Source organism: Microcaecilia unicolor, chromosome 8 (assembly GCF_901765095.1).
Source record: "Microcaecilia unicolor chromosome 8, aMicUni1.1, whole genome shotgun sequence".
In the NCBI taxonomy this organism is placed as follows: domain Eukaryota; kingdom Metazoa; phylum Chordata; class Amphibia; order Gymnophiona; family Siphonopidae; genus Microcaecilia; species Microcaecilia unicolor.
In genome coordinates this window covers 21,793,007-21,812,829 of record NC_044038.1, presented here as the reverse complement: position 1 = coordinate 21,812,829, position 19,823 = coordinate 21,793,007, and the positions used below count along the sequence as shown (strand labels likewise).

The 19,823-nt window shown below is 42.8% G+C and overlaps 1 protein-coding gene across 3 annotated transcripts in view; it reads left to right on the top strand.

The window, feature by feature from the left end:
- Positions 1–19,823, top strand: part of UNKL (unk like zinc finger) — a 145,784-nt gene that overhangs the window by 91,054 nt on the left and 34,907 nt on the right. For all 3 annotated transcript variants that reach the window (XM_030213076.1, XM_030213079.1, XM_030213077.1), the window contains 2 exons: positions 10,678–10,740; positions 13,826–14,003. In XM_030213076.1, coding sequence (XP_030068936.1) covers positions 10,678–10,740; positions 13,826–14,003 — 241 coding nt within the window. The remainder of the gene's footprint in view (positions 1–10,677; positions 10,741–13,825; positions 14,004–19,823) is intronic.

The following is a 19,823-nucleotide window of genomic DNA, read 5'->3' as shown; positions in this document are numbered from 1 at the left end:
TTTTTTATTTTTTTTTTACTATGTATGAATTACATTCTCATAACGTTTTTTTTTTTTTTTTTAACAGCTGGTGGGAGGGCTTTTGAAAACTCATTTTTGGCATTTACTCACTGCTGTGCTTTGGAGATAGATGAGAAACAATTGGAAACTTGGAGAAGCCCATTGTTTTTTTTATTTATTTATTTATTTATTTATTTATTTATTTATTTTTAACCTGTTGCTGATTTTTTTTTTTTTTTTTTTTTTTTTTTGGGGGGGGGGGGGGAGTAGCAGGAAGTTCACTTCTGGGATTTCTTGCTTAAATAATCAACTATTTGTTTAATTTAAAGGCAAACTGTGAAGGTTGGAAAATGGAATTTGAAAATCTTGAGAGATGTATCTTACCAGGCATATTTGGTGATGCCTCTTTAACTTTTGCGTTGTATTCCTTTTAGCCTGCTTGAATTTGACTACTTTTTTTTTTATTTATTTAAAGAATTCTTGTTTGACGTTATTACATGTTAACATCTGACAGCAGCATATTTCATTGGGGAGAGTAGAACATGACTTTTTGTACAAGTTGTATCCATACTACTTGACCATTAAACCAACATTTTAGTCATTGTACAAAAATGTTGTGTATTAACAGTAGCAGCAAAAAGAGTGCAAGCCCCATCTAGTCAGGTTTTTTAATAATGTATCGGAAATGGACAATCTGATGTTGGTCTTTACTCACTCTTGTATTTAAAGCTTTTATGTGGTTATGTCTTGAATTCTGGTCAGTAGGAGGATGTTCCTGTATTTGCCCTCCTTTTCTGTAAAGGAATGTTTTTGTATAATAATTCCTAAGCATTGTCCTTCTGGAACCCTAGAACATGGCCTCTTGTTCCGGAACTTGTTGTTTTTATTGTACGACGTTGTAGCTTGGAGGTATTTGTATCTAGACTGCCCCAATTTGACTGCCCTATTTGACTGACTGTACATTTGTCCTTTAGATTGTAAGCTCCTTGAGCAGGGACTCTATGTTAAACGGTACAGCGCTGCGCAACCCTAGTAGCGCTTTAGAAATGTTTAGTAGTATCTCTAAAAACCAACATTACTGGGAGTACAATCAGAAACAACTCAACCTCCTTCAGCTTAACAATCAGAAAGAAAACCTCTTTAATAATCTTCCTTATTAACCTATTAAACATTAAAATAATACATTTGTATGTTTGGTGGAAAAATTTTTTTTTGCCTTATTTTATATGTTATGAAATTTTATACACACACAGAAAGGCAAGGGGGTTTCCTCCATCGCACACAGACCTGGATAATATAACAGTTCTTGCAATATTATGTAATTCTTCCTTAGCGACCCTCCGGACCAGCCCAGGATTGGTCTGATGGGTTGTGCCCTCCTTCTCAGGTGGAGACTGAAAACTTCTGACTCTAGAGAGCCAATAAGAGCCCTGGCCATGTGACCTTAGATTCAGTAATCTCAGTCTCCTGCAGGTGAAAGGAGGTGAGCCCTTTAGTAACAATATCCAAAAAACAAAAAAACCCCAAACCTTGAAATGTAATATCCAAGTCCAGTGTACTTATCTTGCCATGGTTTCTCAACAGCCAATTTTTGATGGAGCCCTCTTGTCTCAGTAGTAAAATTCTTGCCATGTCCGTCTTTTTTTTTTTTTTTCCTCACAAATTTCAGCCCCTGACGCAGGCACAGTGGATTTGGAATTCCTGCAACACAGGGACCATGCATTAGACTGCCATTGCCCTGAAATTGCTCTTGCAGTGATACCAAAGCTCTTTTGGAGGACCCATGGCTGCTGCAACTTAAGGGAGTGCGAGAAGAGTTTGTACGGATCACATTATTTCTCTTTGCCTTTTGTTATCCTACCCGAAAGTACCTCGTAAAGGCAGCATTGATCTTTCTCAGATTTTTGGTGCAGTGTGGTTAGAGGTGGTAGTCATTAGTCTATTTCAGGTGAAGAAGTAATTGATTCCGATGTATTTATATAGGAAAATGGCTTTCCCTGCAATATTCAGCCTGCAATGGTTAGCATTATTTTTAAATGGTGACTACTGCAGACAGAATTAGCCCCTGGTATTCAGTGCCTGGGGTAGGGGAGAGACAGAATTGGGAAGCCCCTATTCCACTCCAGCTACTTAACTGGGCACCAGCCAATATTCATAGTAACATAGTAGATGATGGCAGAAAAAGACCTGCGCGGTCCATCTAGTCTGCCCAACAAGATAAACTCATATGTGCTGCTTTTTGTGTATACCCTACCTTGATTTGTACCTGTCCTCTTCAGGGCACAGACCGTATAAGTCTGCCCCGCCTCCCAACACCAGCTCTGGCACAGACCGTATAAGTCTGCCCAGCACTATCCCCGCCTCCCAACCACCAGTCCCGCTTCCCACCACCGGCTCTGGCACAGACCGTATAAGTCTGCCCTGCCTCCCAACCACCGGCTCTGGCACAGACCGTACAAGTGTGCCCAGCACTATCCCCGCCTCCCGATCTTGACTAAGCTCCTGAGGAAGTTACTGGGAGAGGGGCTAAGATTGGAACCAAAGATCCTCCTCTTAGGGCTTGCTCCTAGAAGGTTAAGGAGGGAATGAAGGTGGTTAATGAAAATGAGATAAAATTCCTGTACCATGTACAGTTGTGCGCAGTGGAAGAAAATTGAAGCATCCAAGATAGTCCATTGGTGGGAGAGATTTGGTCAAATTGAGAGGTTTGAAAATCTGACCAACATTTGAAATAATCGGTATAATGAAGAGCTAGCCTTGTATCTGGGATCATAGGTATTGTGGGGAAGGAGCTGGGACCAATCTAAGATGCTAGGTTTCAGGGAACATGAATGTACTAGACATCTGTGTTAGGAGAAAATGGTGGAGAAGGAATGCAGGAGTACATTTGGAGGGTGATTAAAGATGTTGGATTTGTATGGTTTTTGTATTAAAAGAAATAAAGTAAAAAAAAACTATGCTGGGGAGAGGTGAGGGAATAACAAGTGGAATATTGGTGATGGGGAGTGGGCCGGAAGAGAGAGTGGTGGCATACTCAGGGGGCAGACTCAGGAAAGATATCAGGAAGTTTTTTTTCACGGAGAGGGTGGTGGACGCTTGGAATGCCCTCCCGCGGGAGTTGGTGGAGATGAAAACGGTAACGGAGTTCAAACATGCGTGGGATATGCATAGAGGAATCCTGTGCAGAAGGAATGGATCCTCAGAAGCTTAGCTGAAATTGGGTGGCGGAGCATTTGGGGGGAAGAGGGGGGTGGTGGTTGGGAGGCGAGGATAGGGGAGGGCAGACTTATACGGTCTGTACCAGAGCCGGTGATGGGAGGCGGGAAATACTGCTGGGCAGACTTATATGGTCTGTGCCCTGAAAAGGACAGGTACAAATTCAAGGTAAGGTATACACATATGAGTTTGTCATGGGCAGACTGGATGGACCATGCAGGTCTTTTTCTGCCGTCATCTACTATGTTACATATGGTGAGGGGATTTGAGAGGTACAGGGTGGAGAGGGTTTGAAGAGCCAGAGATTGGCAGCATATAAGAAGGGAGGTTGCAAGATACTGTTTGGGATATGATGTCACTGGTCAGCAGCATCACAATAATTGTTGGCTATCATTCAGCCACTTTGAAGCCAAAGTGGCCCTCACTTTAAACGATCTCCCATGGAGATATTCTAGGCTATGCACATTAGACCCTGAGGAGTGAGTGTTAGAAGCCACAAGCAGTTTACATTGTATGTGTGTATAGTAATTTTACAAGAGGTACTACTTGCAGATGGCAACATGCAGAGATGTCAAAAGGGGGAGGGGTGTTTTAAACGGTGCTTTTAAAGTATGTGTTTGTTCTGTTTAAAAATGAGTATGAAATAAAAATAAATACCCAGACGTACAATACTTGAGAGAGAAAAGCATCATAGAATTAAACAAATTAGAAAAATGTACAAGGAAATTGTGTTACACAGACCATTAATTGGGGGAGAACTAAAATTAAAACCCAGAAGCCGGGTAAATAAAAGAAAATAAAGCATAATGCACTCAACATAGGGAGATTTCACAAATCATAAGTTCCAACTTCCAAATTGGTAGCTCCAATCTTTTGGCATCCAGGAAAAATTTAAGCTGTTCAGGATAACCCCCCCCCCCCCCACAACACATTTAACATCTTAACATATTTTCAGTTGTGTTTTCCTTGTAATTGATCTCCCCCCCCCCCCCACACCCGGTCCAACACCTGTTGCTTTAAAGAAATAAAACTTCCTACGTTTAACAAAAAATAGTCTTATGTTACTGATGTAGTGACTGTTGGAAAGTTGCCACAGGTTACATAGGAACATAAAGGTTGCCCTACTGGGTCAGACCAAGGGATCCATCTAGCCCAGTATCATGCTTCCACCAGTGGCCAGTCCAGGTCACAAGTACCTGGTTAGGATCCCATCTCTTACTAATGGGAGTATTTGGACTATTTATTTATTTATTTATTTTTTATTGCATTTGTATCCCACATTTTCCCACCTTTTTGCGGGCTCAGTATGGCTTACAATAAGTTGTGAGTGATAGAAATACACTTTGTTATTACTCAGTTATGGATTACATTGTGAGGAGTTATGTAAGACAAAATCATTAACATAGTAACATAGTAGATGACGGCAGAAAAAGACCTGCACGGTCCATCTAGTCTGCCCACAATAAACTCATATGTGTATACCTTACCTTGATTTGTACCTGTCTTTTTCAGGGCACAGACCGTATAAGTCTGTCCAGCAGTATTTCCCGCCTCCCAACCACCAGTCCCGCCTCCCATCACTGGCTCCAGCACAGACCCCGTATAAGTCTGCCCTCCCCCATCCTAGCCTCTCAACCACCAACCCCTCTTCCCCCCGCCACCCAATTTCAGCTAAGCTTCTGTGGAATATAACAATGGAAAAGAGCAGTGAAACATTGGGGGAAACAACGGGAAACTAAAAGGGGCAGTACATAACAACAAGAAAGCATATGGTATACATTTTCTGTGAGTAGAGGTATGAGTGTGGTGAGATTACAGGGGATGAGAATTCAGAGTGGCTGTATTGATGCATTATTGGACCGTGGGTGTGGGCTTTATGTGTTTTGGTTCGCCGGGGGGTCGCGTAACTAGTTAGCATGGAGGAGTCTCGTTTGTTATCGGAATTAACCAGACAAATCGCTCCACCAACTAAGAATGGCCATGCACCACCACCCACAGAATCGAGAAAGAGCTGCACAGGAGATGGAAGAAATTGCTGCGGGATTCTTACATGATTGTAGTTCAAATCTCTGGTGGCACCAGAATGAGACTTGGAGTACAGTGAATGAGGCAATTGGAGCGCCAGAATGAGGCTTGAAAAGCACTGAGAGGCAATTGGAGCACCAGAATGAGGCTTGGAATGCCCAGAGACACAGCTAGAACACCAGACTGAAGCTTGGCACACTCATTGGTTGAATAGTGAATACCATCCAAAAAACCACGAGAGGCTGTTGGGGTCAGGAGGAAATAGAGGGCTGTGAATGAGTACATAATTGTGTGATGACTTGTGCAGGTGGGGATGGAATGGATCTTAGCGGCTGTGGGTGGGGATGGGTTGGATTCCGGCAGTGATGGGTGAAGTTTCTGTCCCAGTGGAACTCTCTAGTTTGGACACAGATAAACATGCAGAACAGCAGTCACAAATGTTTTTCATATTTTTATTTACCTTCCTAAAAACTTTCTCTGAACTGCAGAACTTAGGTGAAGGCAGCACCAAGACAGCCAATGACTTAAGAAAACTGCAGTCCACTGAAGGCATTTTGCATTCATGCAACCTCCATCCAGAACTGTCATCTTTTCTACCCTAGTGTCTACCACTTGAGCATCTGAACTCCACTTCTCAGGAAAGCATGCAGGAAATGGCTAGAATGGATCTCAGTGAGCAGACCACAGATGGAAACCTTTTACTGACAGCATAGAGACAAGGGAGAGAGAGGTAAAATCAGAAGGCAAACAGGCAGCGTATGGACATCTTCAAGGCAGACTCCATTAGGTTAACCCTGTTCCCTTATCTATACACAACTTTTATCCTTTTTCCTTGCTAAATCCTCTCAGAGGTTGGTAATGTGTCCCAAAGGGATCATGAGCTCAGTGATACAAATTGTGAAATCTCAAATTATCATTTTATTTATTTATTTGTTACATTTGTATCCAACATTTTCCCACCTTTTTGCAGGCTCAATGTGGCTTACATATTACCGTTAATGGCGTTAGCCGATTCCGGTCTCAACAAATACATAGTGTGGATTAATTCAAGGCGGTTTTTGTGGTTGAATGAGGTACATGTGTGGTAGGTACAGTTGATATCATTTGTTTGCATGATAGTCTGTGCCAGCGAGCAGCAAGTGATGGGTAAAAGTTATGTCCAGTGCAGACTGGCACCTGTCATTGGGCACAGTGTATGTGTGAGTTTATTCCAGAGTTCTGCATCCCTGCAGTGTCAACTCAAGTAAAGGAACAGTGTTTTTCTTTCTGTAGTGTAGCTTAGTCTGCTCATCTGCAGACAGATGAGCACTGTATTCTGCGAAGTTAGGTTATGCTGCATTTGGACTCGGCAGTGCCCTCTTCTGTAGTCTCCTTCAGACGTCTTTGAGGGCACTGCAGGTAGCCCAAAATTCTGTGGCTCAAGTAATTGGAGGATTAAATAGGATGGATCATATTATGTCACAACTTATTGAACTCCATTAGCTTCCCATGGTTTGGCACATCAAGTTCAAAGTACTATTATTGGTTTTCAATGCTTTAATTAATGAGGCACCAATAAGTATTTCATAAAGTTTGAAAATTTACCATCCATCTAGAACTTTAAGATCACAGGGATAATGTCTTTTAGATGTTCCCTATTTTCACCAAGTCTGTCTGAAGGAAGATCATTCACAAATGTTTTTTTTTTCCTTTATCTGGATCAACAATGTGGAATGATCTCCCTCTAGAATTATGCCAGATGACTTCCTTGTTGATGTGGCAAATAAAAACACTTATTTCAAGAGGCATTTTCTGAAATAATTAATTGAAAGAAGTGGACAAATGTATTATTTTGTAGGGTGTAATGATTTTGTTGGGTTTTATTAATTTTTTTTTTTTTAGTTATTGTATTTTGTACATTTTATATGTATGCTGGTTTTGTAACCTGCTTAGATGGATCAGATAAATGAGATATTTATAAATAAATCCTAGAATTCCTGTTTTTCATACTCTTATCTATCGTTCGCATAGGGGTTCTTTTTACTAAGCTGTGCTAAAAAGTGGCCGGCACTGCTGTCAGTGTATGGGTTTCCTGTGCTCTGAAGCCACTTTTAGTGTGTCAGTAAAATGGCCGTATTTGGGGTCCCCCCCACTGTCACACGCTAATTATTAGGTGGTAAGGACTATTCCCGTGCTAATCGAGTAGTGTTCAGAAATGTTCCCACACTACCCAATTAGCTCAGGTGTGCCTACTCTTTGCCCCCAGACATGACTTCTATGCTGGAAAATAAATATTTTCCAGCATAGAATTAGTACACGCTAAGCAGAACACTACTGCAGGACACCTCAGTGTGTCCCGTGGTAGTGCAGTTTTACCACGTGGTAGGCCTACTACACCTTAGTAAAAAGAACCCCTTAATGTGTTTTTCCATAGGAGAGACTACTGCTGTAGTTCCTGCATTCTGTCAGTCCTAGTTTAAAGTATAACCGTTAATCAAAAATTTGTAATCTCAGTGAATTGCCCAATTACAGATTTTGATTTAGATAAGCACATTTTTAGTAATTGTTCAGATAGTGCCACTGATTATCCCCTCTGAATGTTGCAGCTCTATTTTGGACAGTTAATTGGATAGCGACTGTATTCAGCCCACTCCCTGGTTAGCTAGTGTCCCAATTATCGAGGGTGGGAGGTGCTGACACTGACTGCTTCCCTCTCTCTAAGAGCATACAACTCCCTGGGTCTCGCCTTAAGGATGCCATGGTGGTCTAGGGTAGGATAGGCAGGAGCAATATCCAGTAGTTTATTCCCCCTTGCTGGCTCTGGGTTCAAAATGGCAGCCGCCACAGTCTCATGGTACTACTTCTAAGAGTCAGGGCCCCGTTTTGAAAATTGAGCCAACACGAGCAGAAGCGACTGGGGATCGCTCCTGCCGGTCCTCACCTAAACCTCCAGGGTGTCTTTAAAGTAGGCCTGGTGGGGGAGGGGGGAATGCTGTGGTGGTGGAGTTCATGCTCAATCCAGGCCATGGTGATCAATGTTATGACATTACTTTTAATCACTGTTAACCTTTGTGCGTTAATGGCAATTAATCGACAGCACTAGTTTAAAGCTCTCTTAGGGCTTCTTTTACTTAGTGATGGTAAGCCAAATGCAGGCTTACCGCTCGCTATACAGGAAGTATAGCAGCCGGCAGTACTTCCCACCCCTAGCGCACCGTCATTTCTGGTGCTACAAAAATATAATAATTTTTGTAGCGCCAGTATGTAGCCGGCGGTAATCACTGCCCGGTTAACGCAGGAGCCCTTACCGCAACCTCAGTGGGTGGCAGTAAGGGCTCCCTCTTCCCCCACCCGGCCATTTCCTGTAGGAAAGCGAGACTTCCCTTTTACCAGCTGCGGTAAAAGGGGGCCTCGGTGCACATGTAAAAGACGTGCCGGACCCCTTTTGCCGCAGCTTGGTAAAAGGGGCCCTTCTCACCTTGTTTGATAGGTGGATACAGGTTTAGTAGTCCTTAAAAAAAAAAAAATCATTCCAAAATGCTTTTGTCAAGACCATCCATGCTGCTATACAAAAGACCCTACCTTATTAGTGTTTTTTTTAAGTGTCCTATAAGTATACTCAACTAACCTCTTATGCTAAATTTGACCCTCCGCACTCTTGATTCCCTCAAGGGGTAATATCTCGAAGTGGGTTCGTTTTTGCAAATAATAACCACCAGTGCAAAATAGTCGTAACAGATAATTCAGAAAAACCGTAAACTTAAACAAGTTACCAGGTGCCCTTGACCTGGATTGGCCACTGTTGGTGACAGGATGCTGGGCTAGATGGACCTTTGGTCTTTCCCAGTATGGCACTACTTATGTACTTATGTACTAAGTTTAGTTTTGCACATACCATGACAGAAATGAACCTCACTCCTAAGCTACGGTATGTATCTTTTGATCTCAGTCTCTCAAATGTACAACTAACGCTTACCATAGGACTTGCATTCTGCCCAAAAGTTTTCCTTATAGAATTCATAGGATGTAATATGCATAGGTCACATATCGAGATGTGCTTGAAAATTGTTTTCAGTGAGGCCTGTGGCACTCAATACAATGGGAAGTATCTTAATATTTGTGTCTTCCTGCCTCATTTTCCTGGTCTTACCTCATTTCTTGGTACTTGAGGATCTCATGTTGTGTAGTTTTCGTTTGCTTTCTCACCTGCTGTTGGGAAATGGAGCAGTCCCTTTTTTGAGCACGACGTTTAGAAGCCTGCCCAAAGGGGCCCACTATTCAAAAGATTTATTTCTAAATTTGGGGTTCTTTTACTAAGCAATGCTAAAACGTGCCTGTGCTGTACCAAGTGTGGATCTTTCCTGTTTGCAAAACTTAATAAAAGGACCCCTTTGAGAATTGTGCTTATAAATTGGCCTCTGAAAATTTACTAGGGTTGTGTGCATAAATTTTTACTCTAAATTTCGGAGCATAAAAAGTGGGTGGTAATGAACAGATTTAGGGAGGGAAAAAGGGAGGTTAGCACTGATTTTTTTTCAGCAATAGTTTCGTAAATTAGGTTCATAAATCTAGGCAAATGAATAGCAGGCTTAAATCGATGAGCATAACTTTTAAAGATCCTATTAAGATGAATTTTCAGCTGAAAATAGGACACACAATTTTTGGAGCATAAATTCAGGAGCTCGGCATTTTCTGAATATTAGGCTCTAAATTACCAGTTACGTTTGCTTTTTCATGCAATAGCTAAATGAAATTTCACAAGCAGCAGTCTTTTTTTTTTTCTCACAAAAATGTTTTCATTACCTACTAAGAAAATCCCAGTTAATGAGAGAGGTTTTAGAGATGAGAAGTCACATTTACCTAATGTTTGCACCTCACAAATGATTTTGCCTTTCCTTTTTATAAAGCTCTTATCAACCAGCGGTAGGGCTACTGCTTGGGTAACACATGGCAAAACAGCACCCACCGCTGGGCGCACCCAGTGGTAGTTTTGTGTTTGCTGCGCACTGTTTCCTGTGCCAGAAAATAATTTTGTATTTTCTAGCGTGGGGGGGGGGGGGGGGGGGGCGGGCGGGCGGGGAGTAGGCCTGCTCGGTGGTAATCTGGCAGCATGGGCACATTTGCCACGCACTGCCTGATTACTGCCAGGTTACTGAATAGGAGGCAGTAAGGGCTCAGGCAGTAAATGGCTAAGTGCTAATTTTCATATTAGTGCATGGTCATTAATGACCTCCATTTTAAAAACAGCCTTTTTCCCACCACGGTAAAATCTGGCCTGGCACGTGGCAAATTCCACGCACCCACACTACCGCAGGCCGCATTTTACTGCAGCTGGCTAAAAGGGCTCCTATGTTTTTGTGAGAAATTCATATTGCTTCCTTTTGTTGGACTCAGAATGTTGATGCATTCAGCTTGTTTGCTGCTCAAAGTAATTTTCCTTTCCTTTTCTTTTTACAGGCAAAACACAAGTGCCTGGCAGCAGAGAATAATCAGAAGATAAACGAGCCTGAGAATAAACAGGTACTTCAAAGTGGGAAAGAATTGTGATGGGGTCAGGGAAGGGGAGGTTTTAAAACAAATGTCTGTACCTCTGTGGATTTACAGCCTGTCTCACTAACACAGACTGCTCAGTAATTACCGTGAATTCTTTTATGAAACCTTTTATTAGGGAAGCTAAATTCTACAATGGTTTATATATCTATATATATACAATGGTTAGCACATATAGAATGATTAGCTGTATACACAATCATTACATCACTGGCCTCTACATCTCTTAGACCAGGAAAAGAAGCAATACAGTATATACATACAATCATCACTGATCTCCATCATGGCATATGTGCTAACCATTGTGTGTGTATATCTATCTATATATCTATCTATCTTAATTTTTTTTATTTTTTGTTACATTTGTACCCCGCACTTTCCCACTCATGGCAGGCTCAATGCGGCTTACATGGGGCAATGGAGGGTTAAGTGACTTGCCCAGAGTCACAAGGAGCTGCCTGTGCCTGAAGTGGGAATCGAACTCAGTTCCCCAGGACCAAAGTCCACCACTCTAACCATTAGGCCACTCCTCCACTGTTGCTACTATTTGAGATTCTACATGGAATGTTGCTATTCCACTAGAAGTCAGCCCTTGCAGATCACCAATGTGGCCGCGCAGGCTTCTGCTTCTGTGAGTCTGACGTCCTGCACGTACGTGCAGGACGTCAGACTCACAGAAACAGAAGCCTGCGCAGCCTTGTACATGGAATGTTGCTAGTGGAATAGCAACATTCCATGTAGAATCTCCAATAGTAGCAACATTCCATGTAGAATCTCCAATAGTATCTATTTTATTCTTGTTACATTTGCACCCTGCGCTTTCCCACTCATGGCATTCTCAATGCGGCTTACATGGGGCAATGGAGGGTTAAGTGACTTGCCCAGAGTCACAAGGAGCTGCCTGAAGTGGGAATCGAACTCAGTTCCTCAGTTTCCTAGGACCAAAGTCCACCACCCTAACCACTAGGCCACTCCTCCATTGTAGAATTTAGCTTCCCTAATAAAGGTTTCATTTACTTATTACGAATCTAAAAGCATCCACGGTAATTATTGAGCAGTCTGTGTTAGTGAGACAGGCTGTAAATACAGAGCAGTTAACAATGTCTTATAAGGATGAGTAGCTAAGAAGATCATTGTATCTTTCAAGGTGGTATAGCTTATTCTAATGCAAAACTGATAACTAAGTCTAGTTATTCTGTAGTTTATCTAGGGGTGTCTTAAGTTTTAATTCAAATGCAAGTGTAATTTCTACTGCTGGATATATTAGTCTGTGTCACTGAAAGCTGACCAGGCAACATAGCTCTTGAGGAGAGAGCCAACCTATAGAGTAAACACTACATAGTTAACAAACATCTCGTGGGCACCAGAGTGAGTTCATGCCAACATTTCTGGAAAGGACAGTAGAAAGAGGTTTAATCTGGGCTATTGAACGATCCCATGTCTGGCTCCTTTGGAATGAGATCAGGCCCTTAGGGATATTATGGGTGTCTAAATGTTTACTGTGCGCAAAAAACGCTAGTGCACCTTTTGTAAATGACCCCCCTAAATTTGTAACGTGGAAGTTTCTGGTGTAACAACGAGGAGAGAGAGACACCAGAAATGGCACCTGAACACCTTGCTCTTGGGCGTGCTAGGATCGACAGACATAAGAACTACAAATACAAATGGTCGGTTTGTTCTAGCTGCCTCTTGGGGGAAGAGAGAAGTAGGAGGTGGGGGGCATAACTCCAGTGAGCTGTGTATCTCCAGAGAAGGACTGTGCATCACTAACTCATTGAAAGAAGATGACATGGTGTACAGACATTAATAGTCCCTCCAGGGTCCTTTTACCAAGCTGCGGCAAAAGGGGGTCAACGCTGGCATCGGTGCGTGTTTTACACGCGTGCCGAGGCCCCCTTTTACCGCAGCTGGCAAAAGGGAAGTCTCGTCTTCCTACAGAAAACAGCCAGACGGCAAGTAAAGCATTTGCTACGTGGCCATTTCGGGGAGGGGAGGGGGGAGCCCTTACCGCCACCCATTGAGGTAAGGGCTCCCACATTAACCCAGCGGTAAACGATTACCGTCGGGTACACTCCGACACTGCAAATGACGGCGCGCTAGGGGTGGGAAGTACTGCCGGGCTGCTGCGGTAGCCCAGTGGTACTTCCTGTACAGCTAGCGGTAAGCCTGCGTTGGCCTTACCGCCGCTTATAAAAGGAGCCCTCAGTTTGTACCTTTGTTCACCCCTCCCTTCTTTTTACACTCTTTGGTTTAGCCAGTGGCTATGTGAAGAACATTTGCCAGTGTATGGTAACAATTGTCTTTACTGTTTTCAAAAGGTAACAATGCAATGATCAGCAAGGCTGGGGAGTCGGTATACCAAACCTTCGATTCTGACTCCTCTATTTTTCTACTGTCCAACTCCAGCTCCGACTCATATTGATATGTAGATATTAGGCTTTAAATTTATTTCGTTATATCTTTGTTCTGGTTCTATAGTACCGGTGAACATAACTTTAGATCCAGGAAAAAGATAGATTTATATATTGTTGTAAGTTTTTATTTTGAAGCTGGGGTTGGTACATTTTTACCAACTCTGACTCTACGATTCTGACTTCACAGCCCTGGTGACCAGAGATAATACATAGGAGGTTGTGGAAATCATAGTATAAATAATATGAGCATTGCCATACTGGGACAGACTGAAGGTCCATCATGCCCAGTATCCTGTTTCCAACAGTAACCAATCCAGATCACAAGTACCTGGCAAGATCCCAAAAGAGTAAAACGGATTTTATGCTGCTTATCCCAGAAATAAGCAGTGAAATTTCCCAAGTCCATCTTAACAGTGGCTTATGGACTCTTCTTTTAGGAACTTGTCCAAATCTTTTTTAAACCCTGCTACCCTAACTGATGTTACATCACAGAGATCTATGATTAGGTTAATATTGGTGTGGTGACTAAGGAGACTGTTAAATGCTTGAGTACATTTTCTTGTTTGGTTTTATGTTTCCTTTTCTTAATTTAATATGATTAATGTATTTTTCTTTCTTTTTGGATATGTTCTTTTGAACAGAGCCACCTCAACGTTTTTTCAGTGGCTAACCCACTGGCTTCAAGTATAACATCCAGTATAACTTCTAGCCTGGCATCCAGTATAGGATCTGATAGTTCATCCCCTACAGCACTATCGAATATTAATGCCAAAACTCTCCCGTTCTACCCTGCTAGTAACACAGTTGAATCTGTAATAGGTAAGCACTATTAAGATCCATTCACTTTTAAAATGTGCGTCTAAAACCGGGTTCGGCAGATCCCAGTGCCAGGTCACCGTGGCACCTAAAAATTGCACTCTGGTGCCCAGGTTTTCATATCCCACCCAAATGTTTTTTTCTTCTTTTGCAGAGCTGCCTCAGAGACTATCTCTCTTAGCTCTGTACCACGATTTGGGGCTGTATAAACTTGAGCCGCAAGGTGCAGGGAGTTTAGGCAGTTTTGTGATTTCAAGTCTTGTGAGACTTCTGTAGCTCAGGCTCAAGTTTTTAGAAAGCTGAATCACGGTACAGAGCTTGGAGGTGCAGCTCTGAATTTCAAGGTGTAATAGGGGTAGACTCGCAAACATATTAGTTGCCTGGTAGCGACTGTTGTGTGAGTGAGAGCAAGAGAGAGACTGAGTGAAGGCTGGGGAAGGGAGGGGGTACGAGCAAAAGAGAAACTGGTGGAGACTCAGGCTACGGTGATCATGTGAAACTTGCCTTTTGCTTCCCCTGCTAAGATGTTGCTGTCACATAGGGAAGGAAAACTGCTAGCTTTTGCCAGTGTTTTGCAGAGGCACCTTAAGGAACTGATTTACATGTTTCTTTGTCCATAAATATAAAAAAGGAAAAGAGGGTTAGTGGGTTAGTAAGTCAGCATCTGAAAGAGCTACTGCTGATCTGGGAGGGGATTCTTGCCTTTCCTCGCCCCTCAATCCCCCCCCCCCCCCCCCCAAAAGAAAAAATACTGCAGACGCTTTTGGAGGGGTTATGGAAGGAGAAGCAAGAGAGAACTTGGCTACTGGTTCCTTAATTTTTTAGCTGGCTCCTATATTTAATACAAATTTATTGAGGCCTGGTCTAAAATATTCTTCATTCAATATTTATGTATGGTAAGGTAGCTTTGAGTCACCCAGATGCACGTGAAACAGCGCTGAAAGTGTATAGAAGTATGATGCAACTGTAGAATATTGCTGCTGCTTGAATGGATCAGTGTTACTTATTAAATGTCCTCGGCATTTTTAAGCATTTTATTATTTTCTAAGGATTAAACAATCCTATACATTGTGATTGGACTATAACATTCACAGGATGGCGTCAACGGTGTATATCAATACTATACTACTTATCATTTCTATAGCGCTACTAGACGTACGCAGTGCTGTACACTGAACACGTAAAAGACAGTCCTTGCTTGACAAGAGCTTACAAGCAAGACAGACAAACAGGACAAATAAGGGATAAGGACAAAGAATAGCAAGATATTGTGCAGAATCCCAAATATGACTACTACTAGTACGCAACGCTGTACACTGAACATGTAAGAGACAGTCCCTGCTCAACAGAGCTTCCAGTCTAATCAAGACAGACAACCAGGACAAATAAGGGATAAAGACAGAGTAACAAGATTCCATGCAGAATCCCAAAGAGTAGCAATATTCTGGAATCCCAAAGACTACTAATCATTTCTATAACGCTACTAGACGTACGCAGCGCTGTATACTGAACATGTAAAAGACAATCCTTGCTCGACAGAGCTTACAATCTAATTAAGACAGACAGACTGGACAAATAAGGGATAAGCCCGCCCATCCCCATGCATAGTTAATGCTGGTATAGCACACACAGCCTCAACTTTCAAAGCCCAGCGAAGTAATGTTCAAATAAACTCCAACTGAAAAGGAGAAGGTTTGTGCTGAAAGGTATTGTCCCATTCTTTTAGAAATATATAGTCGCCTTTTATTAATTTATTTTGGTTTTGATGCTGGAATAGGTATTCGAAATCGGTTTCAGATGGAAATGCCTGTACACGTTTGGCTGAAACTGAAACTTTAGTGCTGTGTCCCCATAGTGTTCCCTCTCTGCCCTTGAGCTGGCACAGGCTCTACCTACCGCCTTCCTCCCACCAAACAGGGTTAGCTTGACTCCCTAACCCCCCCATCCTTCCCATGCCTACCTTCAAGTCCCTGGCAAGGCAGCCACTTTGATGGGGATTGCTCCTGCCTCAACTACACCAGTAGACCACAAAGGACTCTTAAGATAGACCCAGAAGAAAGGTCTACGGGTGAGTCTGGGGGCTACCTCTGTTCATGAGTAGGGAGAGGGAGGAGGGAGTAGAAGTTGCCACTGTTTAGGGGATGGGCTGGCTTCAGTTTTACATTATTTGATGTGCCTTGCCAAATCAGCTTGAAACAACTTATAATCAGACTAATATTTAGCTTGTTTTGTGTAGCCTTATAATTATGTATAAATGATCAAAGGTACTTGAAAACTATTGAATTACAAATACTTGATTTTCAGAAATTTAGAATGATGGGACACTGCTACCAAATATGGGGTCCTTTTTACCAAGCTGCGGGGAAAAAAGGCCCTGTGCTAGTGACGGGGGGGGGGGGGGGGGGGCTGTTTTTTCCTACGCGCCAGGGCCCTTTTTACCGCAGCGGGTAAAAAGCCCCCACTCGCATGGAATGCGGTAAGAGTACCGCGTGGCCATGTGACGGGGAGCCCTTACCACCACCCATTGAGGTGGCGATAAGGGGGTCATACCCGATTACTGCCGGGTTACCAAGCCATTTCCAGGGGTTTTCTTTTTCCTCCTGGAAATGGCGCGCGCTCAGGGTGGGACTACCGCCAGCGGCCACGTTAGGCTGGTGGTAGTTCCGCAAGAACAAGCAGCAAGCCCACGTTGAGCTTACCGCCCCTTAGTGTTTTATTGATCCATCTCGGTGGGTGGTGGTTAGGGCTCCCCGCTGCGTGGCTACGCAGTATGAGTTCTCTTACCGCATGGCCTGTGTGCTGGGGGCTTTTTTTTTTTTACCTGCTGCGGGAAAAACAGTCCCAGCTGCGAGCGCAATGCCCTTTTTCCCGCAGCTTGGTAAAAGGACCCCCCAGTGCATTATGCTTATTCCAGTGTATTCTTGAATATCCTGAATAGAATTTTGCTGGTTTAGAAAGTGCAACACAGGAATAGAAAGAGTCTGATAATGATTCTCTTTCATCTATTTGTACGTGAGTTAAATTGCCATGGAATACCATGTTTTCTCATTTTGCATGATCTGTTCTTACATGGCGATCTGGTTCAAATCCATTATGTAGGAGTGTTCAACGTTAGACACGGCTTACAAGTTGTGTGTGTGTTTTTTAAATAACTGAAATCCATCCTCTGTGAAAATTTTTGAATAAATGCTGCTTGAATCCATTTTTTCTTTTCAGAAGACAATACAGAACGACATAGCAAAATGGCATAATTTAGTATAGTATGTATACCCTAGAGCATTCGTTCTGAACCTAGTTCTCAGCATACACAGCAAGTCACGATTTCAGGATACCTACAGTCAGGGCTTTTTTTTTTTGAGGGGGTACTTGGGGATACCGAGTACCGGCACCTTTTCCATTGTCTGCTAAAATTGACCCATGGTCCCTAAGTTTTAATGAAAGAGCCCAGGCTCTACATGCCAATTCTGCCTTGCCATAGATTCTGTGACTGGTTGCAGGGGGTCTGGCTATTGTTGGGGGGGGGGGGATAGCTATTGTGGGGTGGGTCCCTCAGTGATTACCCCACCTCTGAAGGGTGGCCTGGCAGTTGAGTACTGGCACCTTTTTCGCTAGAGAAAACGCAGTGCCCACAGTGAGTAAGCATATGAGATTTTTACTCACTACTCCCTTTGTTGGAAAATTTATTTAATGCTTACTCACTGTGGATATACTGAAAATCTGACTGGCTGGGTGTGTGCCAAGGATTAGGTTGAGAACTCCTGTACTAGATGAAAGGAGAGATGAAGTGGTGGATATGACAGACATTGATACCAGGAAAATTTCTTTTTCAGAGCAGATAATCAGGAAAAAAAAGCTTGTAGTATTAAAATGCGGAAGAAAATAATGCAAAATATTCATCAAAGGAAAAAGTTGTAATTCCAAAATAGTATTTGTCCCCAAATATTGGAACAAAAGTTTCACTAAAGCAGGAACCATTCAACTTTTAATTCTACACCAACATTTTGCTTATTTTTATTGAGGTCATTTTGTGAAAATCTCAAAACTTTATGTGCAAATTCTCTTTATAAGTGTCCATACAGTACAAAAAGTGACCTTGACATGAATTTTTTTAAAACAAATCCCTCCCTCCTACACTCAATCGTTAAGTAACTGAAGAAAGGCCTGAAAGAATAGTGGTCACCATTACTATCGAAGTGCATGTTTTGCCTGTATCCATCTCTCACATAGGATTAGAACTGGTTTTTATTAAGGAGGAAAAGACCTCAAAAACCCTTAGGAAAAATGCACCCTTAGTGTACAACCAGCAACAACTTCAGCTGGTATTACGTTTGTGTCATCAGACTCAAAAACTCCTTTTCTTTTCTTTGTTTTTGCTGTTCTACCATTCACTGTGCATCAAAGTTCATTCAAAAGCATTTTAATTCAAAAACTCATATTGTGATTCAAAGCGCCAAAGAGCAGTACTTAAAAAAAAAAAAAAACAGCTCTTAGCTTATGTTCAGTGGTGGCCACCGTTTCACCCGTCTCATGTCTTCCTCAGAACTCATGCTGTCTCTAGTCGCCACTTCAAAAAAAAATCTTCAGATCACCAACTGTATGCGTATTTCCAGCTTCTTAAAACTGTGTATTTCCAGCTTCTTAGTGCCGTTTTGGAAAAAAAATGCTCTGGGGCTGAGTCTTGAGCTTGTGTTGCTCACGTGCAAACTGATTTACTTACTTATTTATTTGTTGCATTTGTATCCCACATTTCCCCACCTATTTGCAGCAGGCTCAATGTGGCTTACAATGTGCCATTATGGCATTCGCCATTCCGGTTGGCAAATAACAGTTGGTATTACATTGAGAATATGGATGACATGATAAATGACTGATGGCATGGCATTATGGAGAAGTGCTCTTGAAACTTAAGTGGGGAAAGCAGGTGGAGCATGGGTCATGGTATTCTTCCCAACCCCTATGCTTTTTATGTCTGTGTGTGAGCACATAGGTATCTCTTAGTGGAGAGGGGCAGTTTGAATGGAGTGGTACAAAAATACTGTTAGTTTGGAAAGAAGAAACTTGTATGATATATTTGAACTATTAGATGGCATTGTAAACAGGTTTGACAGGATTGATTTTACAATTTAACAGTGGTGTTCCGTTGGTGGGCTGCCACCTGGGACGGATTGCCGCTGCGCAGCCCCCCCCCCCCCCTCCCCGGGTACATTGTTCTTACTTGCTGGGAGCATGTCTGCTCCTCTGGCTCCCTGTGCCCTGGAACAGGAAGTAACAGCAGAGGGAGTAGGGAACCGGTGGAGCTGACAGCCGCTCCCTGCACCCTTACTGGAGCGTGCACCCGGGGCGGACCGCCCCGCCCTCAGTACGCCGCTGCAATTTAAATGTAGGGTGACCCGTCCCACAGCAGCAAGTATGGTCCTGTGTACGGCAGAGATGGATCAGGGTAAAGATGTGTGTATTATATGGCATTCATATCTTGTGCTATGAGTGTGGGTACTTTTGTATCTCAGTGTTAGTAATCCAATGGGATTGTTGGTTCAGTCATGAACCTGCACAGTCTATCTAGTGCGCCCATCACGTACTATGTTATTGCATTGCTATAGTTTTCCACCACTAGTTGATAGTTCATAGAGCAGCCAGTGGCAGGTAGTGAAATGCGCAGCAAAAGAAATGAAATGCACATCTGAATACTTTAAGAGTCAGCCTAGCAGGGATAGGGGTGTGTCCAGCATAAGGGGAGGAGGGGGAAATATGGTGAGTATTTATGGAATTATTACCAGTCTCTGTGTGTCACAATGTCCAGGAATGGAGTGAGCCCTTGTGCCG